Source organism: Lemur catta, chromosome 2 (genome assembly GCF_020740605.2).
Source record: "Lemur catta isolate mLemCat1 chromosome 2, mLemCat1.pri, whole genome shotgun sequence".
Lineage (NCBI taxonomy): Eukaryota > Metazoa > Chordata > Mammalia > Primates > Lemuridae > Lemur > Lemur catta.
The window spans coordinates 8,132,097-8,152,680 of NC_059129.1; the positions used below are offsets into that span (position 1 = coordinate 8,132,097).

Consider the following 20,584-nt stretch of genomic DNA (forward strand, 5'->3'; position numbering starts at 1 on the left):
GTTCGGCAATTGGATCATTTAACGTGCACTTATGTAGCACCTACTGTGTGCCAAGCACTGTTCTGCAGACAAGTCAGCGAATGGAACAGACCTAGTCATGGGAGAGACAGACCAACGGTGAATCACACCCTTGAAAATGTACAATTTCACAATGGGCAGGAGAGAGGATCACACAGGGAACTACTTTTGGGAGGGCCCCATCTGAAAGGTGAGGTGGAAGAATGTTCCAGCTGGAGGAAACGCCACAGGGAAAGGCCAGGAGGTGGGAAACAGCTCGGTGTAGCTCGGACAGTGCAAGAAAGCAAGCCCAGCGCAAGGCTGCAGTGGAGGCAGTGAGAGAGCCTGGCCACCTGGGCCTTAAGAGCTGGGCCCTCCACCTTCTTCCAGAAGGTTCTGCTTGAGGCTAGGAGAGAAGTTTCCAGCTACAACCCCCAGCTCAACCTGTTCCCTCCCATCTTCCCAAGTTCCCTGGGCCACAGAGGCATTGAGGGACCCACCCTCACCCCTAATGTGGGCCCCAGAGAGTGTCCTCTGGCTGGACGGCCTCCTTGGGGTGCACTAACTGGCGCCCGTGTTCCCAGGCACACAGGCCTGGCCTCAAATCCTGCCTCCACCACCAAGCTGTGGTCCTTCAGCTCCTAGAGCCCTGGTTCCCGTCCGTAAAACGGGATGCTTCTTCCACAGTTGTCAGCACGGGTCATGGCCCTCGGCAGGGGCCAATCCCAGGGTTATTATGTGAAAAAATAACCGTGATTGTAAGTGGCCAAGCGCTGCAAAATCCCCGAAGTCCCATCCCGCGGCAGAAGGAGAGCTTTGCCAGGGCAGGGACCTCGTTGGCTCGTGGCTGTTCCCGGCGACCGGCGTGGCAGGCACGTGGCCCGTGTTCCGACATCGTATTTAATGATAATCGTATGAATGACAAACGACCGAATCAGCGAAGGAACGAATGTCCAGCCCCCTTCCCAAGCAAGGTCATTCAACTCCGTGGTCGCGCCTCTCTCCGGCCCCTGCCCGGGATTCCGCCCGCCGCTCCCAGTTTTCGTGCAGTGGGCGACACTCTTCCGTGCTGTGCGCCTCAGTTTCCCCCTCCGTAAGCGGGCGGGAACACGGCAGCCTGCCGGGGCTGCGGGGAGGCCGGCAGAGGGAGGGCGCCCGCCGCGGGCCCCGCAACCCCCGGCGCCCGCTCCGTGCGCGCCCGGCCCGCGGCCGCCCCCGCCCCGCCAGCTGCGCTCAGCCCCCGCCCGCCCGGGCCGCCCTCCCCTGGCGCACGTGACTCCGCCCCGGGCCGCCCCGCCCCGCCGTCCCAGCGCGGGCGCCCATTGGCCGCGCAGGGTGGGCCCCGCCCCCTCAGGGGTGGAGCCGGAGGCGCCCCGCCCGCCGCAGAGCGGGCTGCTGCGTCCCGACGGTGCGCGGCGGCCGGACCGGGCTGGCGGGCGGGCGGAGCCGGGCCCGCGGGGCTGCTCGGGGGCGATCGGGCCGGGCTGCGGGCCGCGCCATGGTGAGCGGGCGGCGCGGGCTGGGCGCTCCGGCCGGGAGGGGCTCGCAGGAGGGCGAGGGCGGGCCCGGACGGGGGGGCGCGGGGCGGCCGTGCGGCGGGCCGGGGGTCTCCGCGGCGGGGGAGGGGCGGCGGGGGCCGGGGCGCGGCTTCGGGGGAGGGTCTGTTCCGGGGGCCGCACCCGCGGGCGGGGGCTCTTTGTCCGCCGCGCTGCGGCGAGATCGGGACAAAGGCGGCGGCGGGGGGCGGAGGCCGCTTTGCGGGGAGCGGGGTCCCCCTCCCCCTCCAGCGCTTCCCCCGCCACGGCCCGCGGGTCCGCGCCCCGGCTCCGCCGCCGGGCTCACCGCGACACTTCGGGATTTTTCAAAATTCCGGGAGCGGCGGGGGTCCTGGCAGCCCCCAGCGTGGTCAGGAGGGCTCCGGGGGGTGGAGGCGCGGGCGACGGCTGGTGCCCAGTTCGAGGGTAGGGAAACTGAGGCCGGGCCGCAGCGTTTGGTGCTGGGCTCCGCCGGCAGTGACTGCGCGGCGTGGGCATGACTGGGTCTCGCGCCCCACACCCCGCCCCCAGTCAGGCCGACTGGAGTTGCTCCTCCAGCTGTCGTTCCCTCTCCAGCTGTCGCCCCTGGCCGCGCCCCCTCCTCCCTCGAGCCCCCCTTTGCTCCTCCGTAGAGTGGGGGGACGGCGGCGCCTGGCAGGGTGAAATGAGAGGGTGCGTGGAGCGCGCCTGGCACCGCGCCTGCACGCCGCCCGCGCTCAGCACGGGGGAGCCGCCGGGGCGCTTGTCATCCCTGAGTCCCCGACATCGAGCCCTCGGTCCAGGTCACCCAGCCTGCCCCAGCGGGGTCCATACTGGGGTCCACCTGTCCCCAGCCCCTCAGCACGGGGGAGAGGAGGTGGAGGTGTCAGGACTATGACAATTTAAAGTCAGGTGGAAATCCGGGATTAGGGATGCAGGCTCCCTGGGTTTGAATCCCTGCGCATCTTCTTTTGAGCTGTGTGACCTTGGGTGATTGACTTAACTTCTCTGAGCTGCAGATTCTTTATCTGGCAAGTGGGAATAGTTAATAATTTAACTCTAGGATTGTTTTGAGGCAGAAAGGAGACATCTGTGTGAGGTGTTTAGCTCAGTATCTGGCACATGATAATCGCCACCAACTTTGTCAAGGATCTGCTGTTACCAAAGTTGTTGGGCAGCTGGGCTGAGCCTGGAGCAGCCTGTGACAGTGACCAGGGGGTGATTCACAGGGTGGGGGCATGAGCCTGAGGCCTGAGCCAGGGGGAGACCCCCACTGACCTTGGGCAGCCCCGGGTCAGAGCGCTGCAGGCTCCCGCTTCCTTCTCTGCCACACGGAAACCTGGGGGCTCTGGGGCAAACCTGGGGGCTCTGGGGCGAGTTTCCTCTTCTGGAGGATGGGGGCGTAATGGGGTAGGGGTGAAGCTGGGCACAACCCCATAAATGTGCGCTTCCCCTCGGGATCCTGGCTGTTCTTGGTGCTGGCTCTTGGAGGGCAGGGCCTTGCGTGATGCGTCCTTGTGTCCCAGTGCCTGCTCCGGGCCCAGCACAGAGCGGACATTCCACTGCGTCCTGGTGGTTCTCCCTACAGTCCCATTCTCCCAATCAGAACCCAGTGAGGAAATGTTTCTGGTCTGTAAACTGGGGTCCCCTGAAGGGGCAGAGGCTGGTTTGTTGGCACACTTGGTAGGGGGCTTTGTTGGAGAGTAGGGGCATGGCTCAACCCCTGGGGGCAGTGCTGCAAGCCCCTGGAGGGGTGGCTGTCCCCCTTTAAGCAGGGCAGCCCTCCTGGCTTCCCTCGAAGAGTCCCTGGAGGTGGAGGCCGCCAGGCAGGGGTGGTGAGCTGCCCAGCCGAGCCCAGCAACCTCTGTGCTGTGCCCAGTTAGATGAGGAGGAGGAGGCAGAGCGCCCCTGGGGAAGGGGCTGTCTGTGGCAGTGGGCCTGGCCAGGCTCGGTGCCGTCCTGGGAGTGGGAGTCCGGAGGACTCACAGTCCTCCTTGTGGCACCCAGGAAGGTGTGGCTGGTGACATGCAAACCTGGTGACCCTGTGGCCCTTCATTTTCACGTTTCTTTTCACTTCTCCTCCCTCCCACAACCCAGTGGGTGAGGTCAGGAATGCGTACCCACTCTGCATATGGAGAAACTGAGGCCACAAGGAGCAACTTGCTCAGCTGCATGAAAACAGCCCAAAATAGCAGGAGGAGGGGGGACTGTGCTGCCAGCTGCAGCCCCCCGGGCCTGGAGCTTGTGGAGTGGGGTACGGCTTAGCTTGGAGATCTGCGAAGAGGCAGGAGGACTTACAGGAGAAGCCGGGGGGCCTGGGAGGCAGAGCAGGACAGGAGGAGACCCCTGCCCTCAGCTCACTGGTGGCTTTTGAACTCTGCTCCCCTGCGCTTTGGGGCCCAGTTACTGGTCTCTCTGGGCCCTGGGAAACTGGGTACTGCCATACCTAATACCTGCAGCCCGTGCTCACCTGGCACTGCCCGGGCTTGCTGTTACTGGTTTCCAGGGGACACAGCTGACCTTTGAGGGTGTTCAGGATGGGATCCAACGGTCAGGCCACCCTTGGCAGGGGGAGGAGGATGGAGGGCACTCAGAGCAGCAGGCTGTTATGGGGGATGCAGGTGGCCTTGGACTTCAAACGCCAGGCCAGGGGGACACTGCGGCGCAGAGACCACAGGCGCACGCTGTGATCTGGTCCCGGGCCCCGCTGTGCTTGGAAGACCCTCCCTTTGTGCTGTTGCCCACCCCCACCCCCATCCTGCTTTCTAGCTTTTTGCTCTTGGGCACTCCACTTAAGCTCTCTGTGCCTCAGTTTCCTCATCTGCAGGAGATGCTCATGGTGAGCAGAGGCAGCCACAGGTGGTTGGGAGGATTAAATGCTTGTTTGGGGTCAGTGAGCTGTTTGGACAATTGTCCCGAGATGGCGCAGGTTTCCAGTCTGGGCACCTCCCCAGCCCAAGCCAGGCACCCCTCCCCCACCCCGCCCCAGCGCTGCGCTTTGCTGGATCAGGGCAGGGATTGAGCCGGCCTGCAGGAGACACCGTCATTCGTCATTCGGAGGGGCCTGAGGGGGGCGCATGTGGGGTCCAGCCAGGCTCAGAGGGCTCACGGGGGCCACTGCCCCCAGCTCTTTGGGTTTCCTCTGGCTTCTGCCTCTCGGCCAACTCTTCCCCTCCCCTGCCCCGGGCAGGCATGGAGACGGCTGTCCCTCCGCGGGCCCAGGCCTGCCAGGAATCCACCAGCCCACGCGGCTCCTGCCCCGCACTCGGGCTGCAGCCCGTCCTCCCACGCAGGCTGCTGGCTTCTGCGCGTCTGCTGGGACAGGCGTGGGGACCTGGGTACAGGGTCCTGGGAGTGGCCTAGGGGATTGGGAACTGGCTCAGGTGGGGACCCCACTCATGATCCCTGTGAGAGCAGGGTCTCCTCTAACTCATCGCCACGTCCCCGGGCTTGGAACACTCAGCAGACATTTATTGAGTGCCTACTGTGTGCCCGTGCACAGCTGTGTGCAGGCCGGATGGTGCCTCCTCGTACAGCCTCGGAGCCCAGTCTGGGGCGCGAGACAGCAGCCAGGGTAACAGCCCCTGGCCCGGGAGGCTTACAGGTGACAGGCAAGCAGGATGCAGGGGGCCGGGGCTGCGGGGCCGTGTGGGAGGAGGGCATCTGGAGCCAGGGTGGGCCAGGAGGGCAGCCGAGAGAGGGACCTTCCAGTCCTGAATAGAAGGAGCCAGTCTCTGGGACAGGCAGCGGGGCATGGTGCAGGCAGAGGGTGCAGAGGCCCGAGGTGGCAGCTGGGGAAGTCTGGGGAGGCAGAGAATTTGGAGTCTCTTCTGATGCCGGGAGGGTTCTGAGCAGGGAATGACGTGATGAGAATTTTTAACAGAGAAGTTCTCAGGAAACACTCTCGGAGCGAGCGAAGGAACAAACAAGCGCACTCAGGGGAGGGCTGGGGCCAGGGGCCGGGCTTGACTGCAGCTTGCTCGCCACGCTCTGTGCTCACGGGGGTGACAGGCCCACACCTGGCCTGGGGTGGGGGCAGCAGACAAGGTTTTGAGGTCACCACTCCTCTCAGTCCCTTTGAGCTGGGGCTGCCTGTGCCTCAGTTGCCTCATTAGTCCTGGGACCACTGGTTTCCCCCTGGAGTCATGGGTGTCTAGTGGGCTCCCCAGCTGGCTTTGGCCCCTGGGCCCCCCCTAGGTTGTGGTGCCATTGTTTGATTTTCCACTTCCTGCCCCCGAACCACCCCCACCCCCGAACACACACTTCCCCTTCCGAATTGATACTGACTTGCCTTCCTGTCCAGAAGCCCCGTGGGAAGCAGGCACCCGCAGGCCCTGCGCGCAGAGGTGCAGGGAGAGGGGGGCAGGGGCAGGGGCAGGGGGGTGTTCTGCAGAAAGAGAACGTGGAGGTTGGGACAGGTACAGACAGGCTCACCCAGCTGCAGCGGGCAGGCTCTCCGGGGGTCCCAGGGGGTCCCTTGTCCCATCTGGAGGCCTGAAGGACAGCTGTGGGAGCTGGTGGTGGCAGGGGAGAGGCCAGGGTGGCCTGTGCAGTCAGGGGCACAGAGGAGCAGGGCCACGAGCAGAGTGCGCAGCCTTTGGGGGCACTGGCTAGCCGGGTGCCGGGCCCAGGAGCCAGGCCCGCGCTGCAGCCGTGCTCTGGGGGAAAGGAGCCCTCCTGGACTTCCGCGTCAGGAAGCCTTCCCTGCTGGAGCTGGCGTGACTGTGTCAGAGTTCTGTTCTCTACCCTCACGCTGGTGACGTTTGGGGCCAGGCCGCTCCGTGTGGTGGGGGCTGTCCTGTGCATTATGGGATGTTTAGCAACATCCCTGGCCTCTCTCTGCTAGATGCCAGTAGTACCACCACCACCCCCCCATCGTGACAAGCAAAAGTGGCTCCAGACATGGCCGCATGTCCCAGGGTGGGGGCACAGTGACCCCCAGTCGAGAACCACTGAATAAGGGTAAGTGGGCAGAACATTCTGGGCCGAGGGAACTGCCTAGGCAAAGGCCTGGTGGTAGGAGAGTGCATGGAGGTCATTGTGGCTGAGGACCCATTGTGTTGGGTCCTGTAGGTCACTCTGAGGACTTGGAAGGGGCCTGGCTTCAGGGGCCCACGCAGGTGGACAGGGAGCCCATGCAGAGGGCTGGCAGTGGGCTGGCCCCTGGAGGTGGTAAGAAGGCATCGGGTTTGAGGGGTGTTGCTGCCCTTGCCCAGGGCCCCCTGCAGGGTCTGTGGTTTGCTCAGGGCCTGGTCCCTGGACAGACTCGGGGTGTTGACGTAGCTGCCTTTGACCTTCAGGCAAACCTGGCGTCTGGAGAGACTCCTTGATCCAGTGAGAATCATTCCTGATTAAAGCTGTTATTGCTCAAGGATGCAGCAGGTTCAGTTCTGTTTGGAGGGAAAACCTCCTTTCCATGCTGTACCTGTGCTGGTGTCAGTCTAATTAAAAACAACAACAAGCCAATTCAGACATCTAGTTCTTACAGAGTGCCGAGCCCGTGCACAGCCCGGGCCTGTCCTTGTCCTGTACCACCTGGGTGCGAGTTACCATCATTTGCTCAGTTTATGGCGAGGCAGAGGAAGTAGAAAAGTCAGGGTCTAGGGACCCAGGGGAGCCTGCTAGCTTCTGTGGGTGAAACCAGCGCACAGCCCTGACCTCAGTGGGTGGTCGCTGGCTGGCCTGGGCGGATGGCCTGGAGTAGGCCCTTGAGGCTTAGAGGGAGCCTGGCGTCTGGGACTTCCAGACCTCGTGTGTGCCTGGCAGCCCCATCCCCAGGTGAGGATCCTGAGGTGCGCCAGGTGGAGGGGGTTGCCTGAGGACAGCTGGGAGGTGGTCCCGGTCTCCAGTTCTGGTGTCACTCCGTTGGCATGCTGAGCACTGGTGGGTCCTCTCTGCCTTTGGAGCCTTAGCAGTGGCTGTCCCCTGCCAGGAACACTCCTCCCCATGAGTGTCGCCTCCCTGCCCGGTTAGCACTGTGGCGTCCGGCGTTTGGAGTGTGGACCTGTTCGCAGTCTGGGTCGTGCGCTGGGCGCTGCGCCCTGTGAGGGCGGGAGGCGTCTGCTCACTCGCCGTGCTGCCCCGAGCGCCCCCGCCTTCCAGACGCGTGTCCCTTCTGCCCGGCCTCTGTCTGAGCCACACAAGGGACTCTGCCGCCCAGCCCCCACTTGGGCGGTGTGTTGTGTACCAGGGTCTTCCCAGGCCACCTGCAGTGCCCTTGTGGCAAAGGCTGTTGTCCCCTGCACCCTCTCACAGGTGTCCTGGAAGGACTAGGCTGTTCTGTGTATGTTGCCTGTTCGAGACAGGGACTGATGTCATTTCTCTGCTTTCGTGTCCCTCTCTGGCCATTATGAAGCCACTGGCTCTTTAAAGTCCCCAAGTGGTTACCGAACACCAAGTGGTGCTGGGCTTCCAGAAGGTACACCTTGAACAGAAGAGACAGAACAGTGTCCAACCTTCTGTTGGCCTCTGCCGCAGCTGTCACAGTGTCCTGGCCCAGCCCCCCACTCCACGTCAGCGCCTCAAGCTCCCCGGCTGAACAAGGTGACTTGCCTGGTGGCGGTGAGAGCTGCCGGCATGCCCTCACCAGGATGAGGGCAGGCTTAAGAACTATCAGAAACAGACCCCGTGGCCTCAGCTCAGGAGCTGTCCCCAGCAGAGTCCCGCTGACCTCAGCTTGCTTTGTCTTTCAGGACTCTCGTGTCCTGCCCGAGTTCCAGCCTCACTGAGCCGGCCATCCCCAAGCGCTTCCTGCCGAGGAAGCCCCCCAGCACTGACCATGTCTATTATGGACCACAGCCCCACCACGGGCGTGGTCACGGTCATCGTCATCCTCATTGCCATCGCTGCCCTGGGGGCCTTGATCCTGGGCTGCTGGTGCTACCTGCGGCTGCAGCGCATCAGCCAGTCGGAGGACGAGGAGAGCATCGTGGGGGATGGCGAGACCAAGGAGCCCTTCCTGCTGGTGCAGTACTCGGCCAGGGGACCGTGCGTGGAGAGGAAGGCCAAGCTGATGACGCCCAATGGCCCGGAAGTCCATGGCTGACCAGGATGCGAGGCTCCGGGTCCTGTTTGCAGCCAGCCGAGAGGCGCTGGGAGGCGCAAGACCACACGGACACGCTGCTGTCTGGGAGGAGGGGCTGACACTTGCTGGCATGGCCTCAGCGGGCTTCGTCACCGCATGCATTGACTCCCGGGGACCCGGCTGCCCTGGGCTTCCCCCCGGCCTCCTGGTGGGGCTGCCCATTGCGGGCAGTGGGCAGGCCCGACCTTGCCGGGGCTCGCGGCCCCGTAGCGCTTTCGTTACTTGAATGTTTAGCTGAGCCTGTTTTTGACGGAGCTACTACTGTAACGCGTGAACTAACCAACCTGTGAACTGTACATAGGCCCCCAGAAGCACGTGCTTAAGCCCTTCTGCTGATTTTTCAAAACATCATCTAGAGCACATGGGACTGGTTGACTGCAGCTGTCCTCATGATGAGCTGAGGCGAGGCCCAGGTTGCGCTCGGCAGGGGTCTCTGATGTGTATCTGTGTGTGTATGTAAAGGGGTGAGATGTCAATTTGGGGTCCTGTGGCTGACCACTTGGGGTGTTTGGGTGATTTCCGCTTGGTTAGTAATGGATGGAACCACGACACCCCCTTTTCTCCAGGTTAGTAGCAGTTCCTGTTGACGGTGGAGGTACTGCAAGGAAGCTAAGGTACCTGCCTGGGAGCCGGTGACGGACGAGTCTGGGCGCGTCCCGAGGGCTGCCAGGCGTCCCAGTAGCAGAGCGGTTTCTTGCCCGTGGGCCTAGAGCATGCTGCACACTCCCCTTGGTGCGGGTTGGCTGTACTCGCCCTGGTCCTCGGGAACACCCATGCCCACGGTGGCTACTTTCAGTCAAACCCAGTTGGCCCAAGAAAGAGAAAAAGTGTTTTTTGTTTTGTTTCTGTGTTTAGTATTTTCTGCACTGGAGGGGGAGGGGGAGGGACTGTTGAGGTTTCTGGTTTTTTTCTCCCTGTCCTTTTTCACACTTAGCTTCCTTTCCTGATTACAGCCCACCTGGTGGGTATCGGGTTTCACTCTCCTCTGCGGGTCTGGAGATGGTGTCTTGAGTCCCCTGACCCGCCCCTAAAGGCACCCCGTGCCAGTGGAAGGCCATTTCTCGTGTGCACGTTCACACAGGAGCCCCGAGACCGCTCCTGCCTGCCCGAGCCTCGTGCAGGGGCAGGGGGTGGATTTCCAGTGCGGGACTTGGTTCCTGCACAGATGACGAGTTGGTGGCTCTCATTCAAGCCAGCGCCTCAGCAGCCTGCATCTCCAAGGTATCATTTCAGTGAACTTGCTTAGATTCTTAATCTCACCACTGTAAGCACACTCTAAACTATTATGATTAAAACGTGATTTGTGTCGGCATCCTCGGTAATAAACCGGAGGCCAGTCCCGGCTTAACCACGGAGTGCAGGCCCTTAGCACTTGAGCTTAGAGCACTCCTCTGGCCTCACCCAAGACGCCTCTAAAAAGCATGTTGAACTTATCCACTTTCTAGAACCCCAAGGGGGAGCTGTAGGAAACACCTTTTTAGCAGCATACTGGGGTCAAACGTAAGTAATGGGCGGGGAGAGGGATAGCTCACCAAGCCATTTGGGCTGAGGGCAGTCACAACACAGCAGGTGGGCTCTTGAGAAACCCTTAGGAAGCAGGAGGGGAAACACTTTTGGCCACTAACGGGGTGACCAAGCTCGGGAAGAGATGGCCATGGGACGGGTGGGATTTCAGCAGAGGCCCTGCAGGTGCAGTGGGCAGGACACATGGCAGGACGGGGAGGGGGGAATCCAGCCACTGAAGCCAGGCCTAGGAGGGAGAACCGAAGTTCCAAAGCTGCCGACTGGAAGATCGGGGGGCAGGTTTGCTTTGGTGAGCTAGAAAAGGCCGGGGTGTTCGATCCATCCCCTTGCGTTTCAGAACCAGGCTTTCTACCTCTACTCTCACCGAAGCCAGCAGCATAAACCTAGGCTGTTTTTCCTTCAGCTCCACACCTGAGTCACCCGGGAGCAGCTGGGATTTGCATTTTCGGTCTCTGAGCCTGACCCCTGGCACTGACCAATGCTTGATTGTCAACACTCACCTGTGGTTCTTAACGTGCCAGTGAAGTTCTGGTTTTGAAATGATTAAACATTGCTTTCTCTTCAGTTTCACTCGAGGTTTTCTTATGCCACTGCTGGTGGCCAGGGGCATCCCTGGAGTTTGAGTCGGGCCCAGCAGAGCGTGGTGGGGAGGGTGAGAGGCTGGGTGGGCGGTGGTGGTGGGGTCTTTGGGAGGAACACGAAAACACCTGTAGAACTAGTGAAAACCACATAATCTCTCGCTGTTCTTATTTATCAGTAGCTACTTTTTTTAGTGTAGACACCAGAGCCACACACTCAATGGCTTAGTAAGTTATGACTTCTCTTTGGATTCTTTCTGAATAGCCCAACTGTTGCGTTCAAGTTTTCTGACTAATCGAGACATTAAGCTTTCATTCTTCTTATCATCGCAGAAGCAACAGTAGGGGAATGAGGAGGGAACTCTTGACACTGAGCCACTAAAATATGGACTAATTTCTCAGACAAATCCTCAAATGGACTGTGCTGTTTCTGTCTCAAAGCTACCAAGTTTGTGCAATAAGTGGAAGGGATGTCATCCCTCTTCAACAAATGCTGACTGACATTCAAGTTGATTTTCTAGACCACTGAGAAAATCTTTATTTACAATAAACTTCAATAAAATTTGCATAAATACATTCCCAATGTACAGTTTTCATCTCTGATTTCTTCATGTCATTTTAAGTTAGTCTGTCCTGTTGTCACTCCTTTCGGACGTCAGCATGGAGCTGACCTTGGAAGGTGGCGGGGTGCCTGAGGGCTCGGGGTGCTCGGGGTGTACCTTTCTCGGGGGAGCCAGGTTTTCACCTCCATCCTTGTCCTCCAGTTTCCTCTCCATGGTGGCCACCAGGATCTTGAGCCAGGTGTTCTCGGTGAGGAGGTTTTCCGAGGCGTCGGCCAGCTCCTGCAGCTTGCGGGCCAGCGCCTCGAGCTCACGGGTCTTCTGTTCGTACAGGGCCTGCAGCTGCACGCTGTGCTGCTGGAGCAGGCGGTGCTGCTCCTCCAGGGCCTGCTGCTGTCGCCGCAGCCGGTGTTCGTCCCTGCGGGCGCTGGACAGCCAGAACTCGACCTGCCCTTGTGCGCGCTGGAGGCTGCTTATTTCTGCCCTCAGCTTCTGGATCTCTCTCTCCAAGTGGGAGATGTGCCCCTGCTGTAGGACTGCCTCACTCCGAAGACACTCTTCGGTAGGAGGGTCAGCCATGTTCCAGGGCGACAAGGGCTTCGAATGATGGAGAATGAACTTCAGCAGGTTTGGAAGGGTGATGGGCAGGTCTTCGGGGTACTTGACACTGAGGTCCTTTCTGGAGAGGAAGGCAAAGGAACAAAGGTGAGAGCCATGCCAACACGCCTAGTCCAAAACCAGACCTGGCCGTCTACTTCTTACCAAGAAAAGACACTCCAAGGATTTTACTCAAAGTCAGTAAGGAAAATGTTGCCTAGGCAAGAAATTCTCTACAAACCAAGGATGTCCCGTATGGTTGTTCTGTAATTAAGGTGGCTTTTCTCAAACATCTGCTCCTAAGGCCAGAGCTCAGTTTCTATATACAACCCTCTAAGAAAAACAAGAGCTCCCAGGCCCAAGCCTAAAGCCAGTGACACAGGGCACCGAGGCCCAGTGGCCATGTTGGGCCTGGGGCACAACTGTCACCTGTATCATTCCTGTGCCCGTCAACAGTGCCTGTGAAATAGGAAAAACGGGAAACGCACAGCCTGTTTCTGCGGCAATCATTTATTACACATTATCTGAGGCCGGGGTTCTCAGCCAAGGGTGGCTGTGGCCCCCAGGGTACATTTGGCTGGTGCCTGGGGGAGGTGCCCCTGGCAAACAGACCGACCAAGGCACTCTGATGAAGTAAGGCTGCCCGACCCTGAGAGTACCGAGTAAGGAGGGAGGGTGACGAAGGAAAAGGTTCTCCACAGCTTTGTTCCAGGTTCTGATTTAGAAAATTCCTTTTTAGGACTTGTCATTTAATTGTCTGACAAGTAAAGTTTCTCTCTCAGATCTATTTACTTGTGCGTGCACAGTCTGGCTGCATTAATCAAAATTGCCGGCTTTATGCATTTATGCATGAGCTGCACCAACAGACGCTGATGTCTCCCTTAGTATCAGCGGAACGGAGGTGGCAAGCAGGGCTCGGAGCCCAGCTGCCGCAGCACAGTCACAGGGCTCTGCTCACTGTCATGTGCTCTTAGACAAGCAACTTCTCTGTGCTTCTGAACTACTTCCTCTGTGAAATGGGGACAAGAAGAGTGTCACCTACTTCATGGGACTGTCGTACAGGATTAAGTGAGCTAAGTGAATGATCGGTGAATGTCAGCTTTGTAAAAAATTGCATGGTTCCTTAAGAAACAAACAGGAAATTACTAATTAAAAGCTCCACACACAAAGCCAGTGGCCAAATACCTAAAGTGACAAAGGCTACTCTTAATGAGTAGCCTTTTCCCTATCAAATAAAAACCACAAGGAAATTAAAGTCAGATATGCCCCATTTTACACAGTGTTTATGGAAACTTCCAGGTAATAGCAAACATAAATAAGAAGTTGGAACCTTGCATGTAAATTGAAAATTTGGGGTAAGTATTCAACTATCCCCTCCTTTTAAGCAGTTTCCTTAACACTTCAGCTTTCTTTAAGTGGGGCATCCCAGCCATTCAAGCGACAACTGAAAACGGCTTAGCCCTGTGAAGTGGGCGTGTGAAAGGATCGGCGGAGGCTGCATCTGCCACTGTGTTCTCCCGCACAAACCTGGTCTTCTAGGGCACGGTCAAGGTGACTTATCCCCCAGGCAAGAGCTGCAGAGACATCTCAGTATGTCTGTCTGGAGACATTTACAGGACAGACAGTGCCATTTGTAAGCATGCTATCTTAGAAGTCTTGGTGCAATTGCCACGAATCTCCCTAACAGGCTAAAAGGATAGGGAGATGCTATCATGCTTTTTTGGAGACAGAGTCTTGCTCTGTCACCCTGGCTAGAGTGCAGTGGTGTCATCATAGGTCACACTCCTGGGCTTAAGAGATCCTGCTGCCTCAGCCTTCCAAGTATCTGGGACTACATACGTGCTACCACCACACCTGGCTAAGTTTCCTATTTTTTTTTTAATAGAAACGGTTTCTCGCTCTTGCTTAGGCTGGTCTCAAACTCCTGAGCGCAAGTGATCCTCCCGCCTCGGTCTCCCAGGGTGCTAGGATTATGGGCGTGAGCTACTGTGCCTAGCCACTTCCATGCTTTTTAAAATTAGCAAGGCCATGAGTGTCAACAACCTACTTCCAAAAAAACAGTAATCTGAAAGTGTGGTGGTAAAAGATCCCGCTGTTTATCTGACTACCCTCTAATCCCGAGGAGGGGTGGGGCACGCCTCTGAAGAAATGTAGTCCTTCCCCTGGGACACATCAGAGTCTCTTGGTAGAACATACTCCCCCCACCACCAGCCCCTCAGCCCCTGGCCTGCTGACAGGCCAGAGCACCTGTACCTTGAAATGTCACACAGTCTGATGCAAGCGCTGGCTGGGAGGAGTGCTCTGAGACGCCCCTGCACAGGAAGGTTGAGTCTCCCTCAGGGCCCCAGCCTGGCCTCCTGCCTCTAGTCGGAGGACAGGCTCTTTCACATGGTTTTTCTCCTTCATGATTTTTAGAAATAAGGATGTGTTCTTTGTAAACAACTTACAAGGGACATAAAAGACATACAAGAAACATCTTCAATTCACTTGCAGACTTCACTGCTTTGAAGTAATCATCATCAACACCTTGACATTTTCCCCTGCTGCACACATCTGCAACTAGCACATGCACGAATTTCTGTTCTATCACAATGCATGTACAATTTTATATTCTTTTCACTAAAAATAGCATAAGCAGGTGAACCATGAAAAAGGTCTTATTATATGTTATCAAACAGCCTTTTTCATTTCCTCTTTTGCAAGCTGTCAGCTCACATCATTTGCCCATTTACCTTCTGGCTAAAGCACTCGCTCACTGTGGGCCAGCTAATGATGACCTTACTACACTTCTGACTACCATTTATTTTTAGGAAATGAGAAAAATTCCATTCCAAAGCCACAGGGCTTTGGTTTACCAAGCTCTTTCCATTGAAATAGAACTGCTCAGGCTTCTCATATTCAATATTTACATTCCTAACCTTTCCTGTGCAAGGAAAATAGTAGGGGCAGCAACCGTCCAGCACATGTCTGGAGAACAAACTCATCTCCGTGTTTACTACGCCAGGCAGCTCTAGAATGAAAGTCACTCGACCCAGACGCAGGCCTCCAAACAACCCTCTGCCGTGCTACCTGTTGTGTGTGTGTGTGTGTGTCTCTCAGTATACATTTATTTTTTCCAGTTGCTGAGAACTACTACATGGAAAGCCATTTGCTGGGTTCTGTAACTTTAATGCTTTTCCAAACTATGTTTGGAATTCAAAACCTACACTTCATTAAACTACCTTTCCAACTTCTGTCCTGCACAGATGAAATTGCTAGTGTTACTGTCCATGATTCCTTGACTACATGGCAATTTAAACACTTCTTAGAAAGAAAAAGGCTCATCACGACTCAGTCAGCAATAGAATAGGGTGAGTCATATTCTGTTTTTAGTGCATGACTTGACGAGACCCTACTACCACAGGAAGTATTCCAGCAAAAATTATTTGAGATAAAGAGCAAAAACGAAGGAAATGATCCGCAGACACCAAGGAGGCACTCTCCTAGAGAAATGTGACAAGCAGAGCAATGGCCACACTGAATCGTAACAGGGAGGCAGGAAATGAAAACAGCCAACGTCACACATGAGTCAGGGACCTCCCTAAATGATCCCGCAGACACTTCCCTGTAGAGAAGATAGGGTCAAAGCCATATGACTTCATCCCCAAGAGGACCCAACCTTCTAAAAACCACAGGGACTCTGTAAAAAGGGAGTGAACATCCAGCTTCTCAGGCTGTTAAGGGCCAAGAGTTCATGTCCTCTGGCACCCACATTCCCTAACTGTGAAGTCCGCTCCCCCTTTGCTAACGTCCCACCCTGCTTGCTGGGGCTTTCAAGGTAGTGGCTGTAGTGGCTGTAGTAACTGAGCTTGGAATACTAGTCAAGCAAATGTGAAAAGATCAAGTGACAACGGCACGGCAGACGTTCGCACCAAGCTGCACCCGTGGGGAGAAAGCTCCGCTGCAGGGCTCCTTGACTCCGAGCAGGGACAGTGCTGCGCAGGGGAAGGCTCAGCGCGAGCAGGGCTCCACAGAATTGCTGCTGCTGCGCCCCACAGACACGGGGCTCCTCCCTGTCAGTCCCCGCATCCTCCGTACGTTCATGCAGGCCGTGAAAGCTAACCAATCCTGATGGCCACATTCATGCTCATGTAAGGAACAGACTCTGAGAAGAGCAGACCTCAAAACAATCCACACCACACATGACATCCTGACACTAAAGCCCTTCCAGCATACGTCCCTAAGGGCACACTTTTTGAACAGTTTAGTCATAACAAATGATTTACATCATTTCATTTTCAGACCTCAACAAAAGAATCTCATCTGCCCCAAATTGAAAAAAATTCAGCATTACCTGTTGCAGGGGAAAAACATGACAGTAGGAAGACGGTCAACCATAAATTCCCAAGGAAGATCATTCTGAGACACATCAATCCTGGCAAACGGAAAGAACAAAAAAAGTAAAAGATCAGCCCAAGAAACCCCAGGTTGAAAGAATGTTCTCAACAACGGAGAAACCTGGTGCACTGTCTATACCCCACACTAGACCAGCCCCTTCTTGGTGAGTGCACTGCCAGGTGTAAGTTGGGCACTGATACTTCCAAGACATGCAACTTCCCACTGAGTGGTAACACAGTGTCCTGAAAGTAAAAATGAACTTCCAAAAAATGCCTCACAGACACCTGACTAGTCACACACCCAACAGGATCTGGCCAAGTATTTTAATGCCTGAATTATCTCTGGAAAAAGAAAGGAAATCGCTAAGCAAAATACATCAAGCTTCTCTGATGATGCAACTTTGTACCTTCCTTTATATGTTGTAAATCTGGTTGGAGGCCAAAAACAGTGTACTGGGCAGATTTTAGATTAATTTTCAAATACAGAAAATGACATCTGTACTAAATCACCCAACCAGTGCTCGATCACCATGGCGCTCGCTACTGCAACTGCTCCACGGGCGGCTGGCACCGAGCTGGGCTCACAGCCAGGCCCCCACACCTGGGCTGGGCAGACTCGGGGCCACAACAGCATCCGCAGAGGAAGGGGCCGCACCATCCTTGCGGAAGGGCTGCTTGGCCAATATTCACGAACAGTGCATACAAAAGATGGAAATGTTTTGAATCATTAAATTGACAGAAGTTTTCAGAAAGCATAAAGGGGTCAGGGATGAGTGTCATGTATTTGTCCAAAAGGATGAAATTCACTTTTTAAAAGAAATGAAAACCATTTTACTACATCTTTACTAACAAATTGCACTCCTGTCTCTGCCTGTGCCAGCCTACCTGAAACATTAGAGTGCCATTTTTTACACAAGTGGTACTGAACACCATATTCTATAATCAACACTTTCTTCCTCCTGATTTTTACTTCAAAGAAAGGGCAAACCGTGAAAGAAAAACAATGTAAAAATCCACTCAAAATTCCACAGGGCTATTTGGGACCTTCTTTGTGGGATTCTCATTTAGGCTTCGTCTATGTGCTTACATAGTTTTGAGAGCAGCTGTTACATATTTCATGCTCTATTCTTTCCAATAGATTGTATGAAAGCATTGTTTTAATGAAGGGACAAAAATCCCATCAAATGCCCAGCCATCATTCACTTAACCATCCCTCTACTGGTGGGTATAGACAACACTATGATAACTAGCTCATGCTTCTCTGGAATTCCTATTTCATTAAATTCTTCAAAGTAAAATTAGCTGGGTCAAAAATGCACAATTGTTTTTGCTGATTTCTTGCAAATGTTGCCAAAATGCTTTCCAAAAGGGTTATGGCAATGTACTCATTCTATTAGCTACATCTAACTGTAGCCAATTTGACTTCATTTTAGCCATAAAGAGTTTGTCGCTTAAAAGCATTTATTAAATAACTATAAATGACATTTTGTTATTGTCTTAATTTACATTTATTAGATTATAATTTCCCCATTTATTTACTCTCTCTTCTTACATGAAAACCCCGCTCATATCCTTTGTTCACACTGGAGTCTCTGTTTCTTAAACCATTGTAATTTCTTAACCATTTTAATTTTGCAGGGTCTGGAGTATGAACACTTGATTCTGAATCCTGGTCTCTCATTTATAGGCTGTGTGACTTGGGGCAAGTTGCCTAATCTTTCTGTGTCTCAATTTCCTCTTCAATAAAAAGAGAGTGATAACCATACTGACTTCACAGAGTGTCCCGAGGATTAAGTCAGGTAAGAATGGACATGCAAAAATCTCTCAGCATAGTAACTTCTCAAATTTGGCTCTAAGCATTACCTATGGTACATATGACAGATGAAATACAAATGCAGTAAAATACATTAATGGTCCCCTTTTTTAGTCTGTTTTCCTTATTTGTTTTCTTTGCACATATTTCTAGTGGAATCTGTTCATCTTTCTTTCATTATTTTTTCAACTGCTTCTACTTTGGAAAGTTTCCATCTCTCAAAGGAACTAGCAAATCAAATACTCTGTCTTCTGTTTTTTCTGTGATTTGATCTTTTATGTTTAACCCTCATCTATCTGGAGTTTTGTGGGGAGGAGTTAATCTAAACAATCCCCCTCCCAAACTGCTTACTACCTCATCTAAAAATTCTGTATTTGAGCCTTCTTTAAAAAACAAAAAAATTGGCCGGGCGCGGTGGCTCACGCCTGTAAGCCTAGCACTTTGGGAGGCTGAGGCGGCAGGATTGCTTGAGGTCAGGAGTTCAAAACCAGCCTGAGGAAGAGTGAGACTCCCATCTCTACTAAAAAAAAAAAACAGAAAGAAATGATCTGGACAGCTAAAAATATATATAGAAAAAAACTAGCCGGGCATGGTGGCACATGCCTGTGGTCCCAGCTACTTGGGAGGCTGAGGCAGAAGGATCGCTTGAGCCCAGGAGTTTGAGGTTGCTGTGAGCTAGGCTGATGCCATGCCACTCTAGCCTGGGCAACAAAGCAAGACTCTGTCTCAAAAAACAAACAAACAAAAAGCAATTTAGATTTTTTTTTTGTTTACTCAAGAGCCTATGTATAGTACCATTGAATCATAAAACTGGAACACGTGGAAATCAATGAATCCTTCCTTTTAACTTCACAAACGAGGAGGAAAACAAGGGCTGGTGGAGAGATTTGCTCCAAGTCCCAGGGCTGCTTGGCAACTCCTGGGGCGACCTTCCCATGGTATTCCAAGGAGCTGGCCACTTGGGGGCCCATCCTGGCGACAAGGTCAGTGCTCTTCCCACAGACCCGCACTCACCCACCTATGAATTCAATCAGGGCTAAACATCAACATCGTGGAAGGAACACACAGAATTCATCAGTGGATGTTTGGTTTTAGTAAGGCTTTGCTCATGGCTTCAGCCTGACAATTAAATCCAACCAACGGGTCTTACCAAAGGTTAATGGGAAATGGGCAGACCCTCAAACGTCATATGGCTAAGCTGCAGAAAAAAAAAAAGAGTGACCGCGCGGGCACACACCCCCAAGTGCTGCAGAACGGGCTTCTTACCTTGCTACAGTGAACGTATCCATCGGCAGGAGACGAGCTAGCTGGATAAAGACGTGATTGAGGGATGGACAGAAGCCACACCACTGTGCATAATAAAGCAGCAGGACGTCCTGTGGGAAAGGGAAGAGGGCTGTTACTGGCACCTGAGAAACAGGCTCCCCCCCAGTTCTTTACTGTGCTGAGAATCCAGCAGGCATTCAATAAATGCCGCCTATGCAGAAAGTGTGAAAAATGTCATCTTTAGATCCTTCCAATTATGTGCTTTCTTAAGGACTTTCTGCAATTAGAAAACCACCATGTAATTCCCTCATGTTCCACAATCAGACTGCCACGTGGTTCCTCTTGTATACATCAAAAACAGCCGCTCACCCCAACAACTGCAGCTTTGGAAATTACTTTAATAGAGCTAGATGGCTTTCTTTTTGTCTCTCTTATGACTCCATACCTGTTTTTGAAGGACTACTTCCCAAAAGGAATCAGTTGTCACTTCAGTGATTAAATGCTGAGAAGAGAACTGGGCAGACTCACTTCCAATGAGATGCCTTTTCAAGGGACTGTAGAGAACGCTGAAGTTTTGAATAAAGGACTCTAAAAATAAAGAGAAAATGAGATCAACTCTTCTCTAGGTACAAGGAAAGTAGCTGGCCTACTTTAAACTCCACATTTTAAAAACTGGAATGACTTCACAGGCTCACATTTTTAACTCATTTCACATATAAGCAAAACCCTGAACAAAGCTGCCAGGGCGGCATCAGGCTTAGCTCTGGTAGTATTAACTCAGTGGACAGTAATTTAGATAACAAAACACCATGCAGCGTTAGATGCTCTGACATTCACAGACTAGGAACTCTATTCTTCTCTAAAAGGACTGATCCACAAATAGATACCAAGTAAGACTGCATAAATCATCAACAAGCCACAATCTTTTCAGGAGATTTTGAACTATAATACTAAAGTTGTATTAAGGTACAGAGGTAAGCATAACTACAAATGCAGTAATTGCACAAGCTATAATAATGTGGAATGTATTTAAATGTTCATTAATTTGAGGACAAGGAGCTATGGTTTTTTTGTTTCCTTTATTAAAGTTCTTCAAGTTTCTTAAAAGGTTAGGAAAAATAAACTCAATTATATGTAGTGGACAAATACATAAATAAAACCTAAAAGTACTCAAAAACCTAACTTGAACCAACAGTTTGACCCTCCCCACAGATTCTGCCATCTTCAGAGTCCTTTGCCTCATCTGCACTAACACTAACTTCAGTTTCACTTCTT

General features: G+C 53.9%; 2 protein-coding genes across 7 annotated transcripts in view; one reads left to right on the forward strand and one right to left on the reverse strand.

Annotated features, from left to right (window-relative positions):
• Positions 1–1,367: 1,367 nt before the first annotated feature.
• Positions 1,368–11,273, forward strand: SNN (stannin). Of its 2 annotated transcripts, none has more exons than XM_045542612.1 (2): positions 1,368–1,498; positions 8,204–11,273. In XM_045542612.1, exon 2 carries the CDS (start codon positions 8,290–8,292, stop codon positions 8,554–8,556), a length of 267 nt encoding a protein of 88 aa, XP_045398568.1. In that variant the 5' UTR covers positions 1,368–1,498; positions 8,204–8,289; the 3' UTR covers positions 8,557–11,273. The 2 variants fall into 2 exon arrangements, with proteins under 2 accessions (XP_045398568.1, XP_045398569.1); XM_045542613.1 differs by lacking the exon at positions 1,368–1,498 and adding an exon at positions 7,962–8,054.
• The window catches only part of TXNDC11 (thioredoxin domain containing 11), a 59,987-nt gene continuing 50,609 nt past the window's right edge, over positions 11,207–20,584 (reverse strand). For all 5 annotated transcript variants that reach the window (XM_045542606.1, XM_045542608.1, XM_045542609.1 and 2 more), the window contains 4 exons: positions 19,755–19,897; positions 19,310–19,419; positions 16,188–16,268; positions 11,207–11,936 (listed from right to left, as the gene is read on the reverse strand). In XM_045542606.1, coding sequence (XP_045398562.1) covers positions 11,321–11,936; positions 16,188–16,268; positions 19,310–19,419; positions 19,755–19,897 — 950 coding nt within the window. In that variant the 3' untranslated portion in view covers positions 11,207–11,320. The remainder of the gene's footprint in view (positions 11,937–16,187; positions 16,269–19,309; positions 19,420–19,754; positions 19,898–20,584) is intronic.

What these genes read in the sequence shown, in the direction of transcription:
- SNN (XM_045542612.1), top strand. Translation starts at nt 8,290, where the DNA reads ATGTCTATTATGGACCACAGCCCCACCACGGGCGTGGTCACGGTCATC.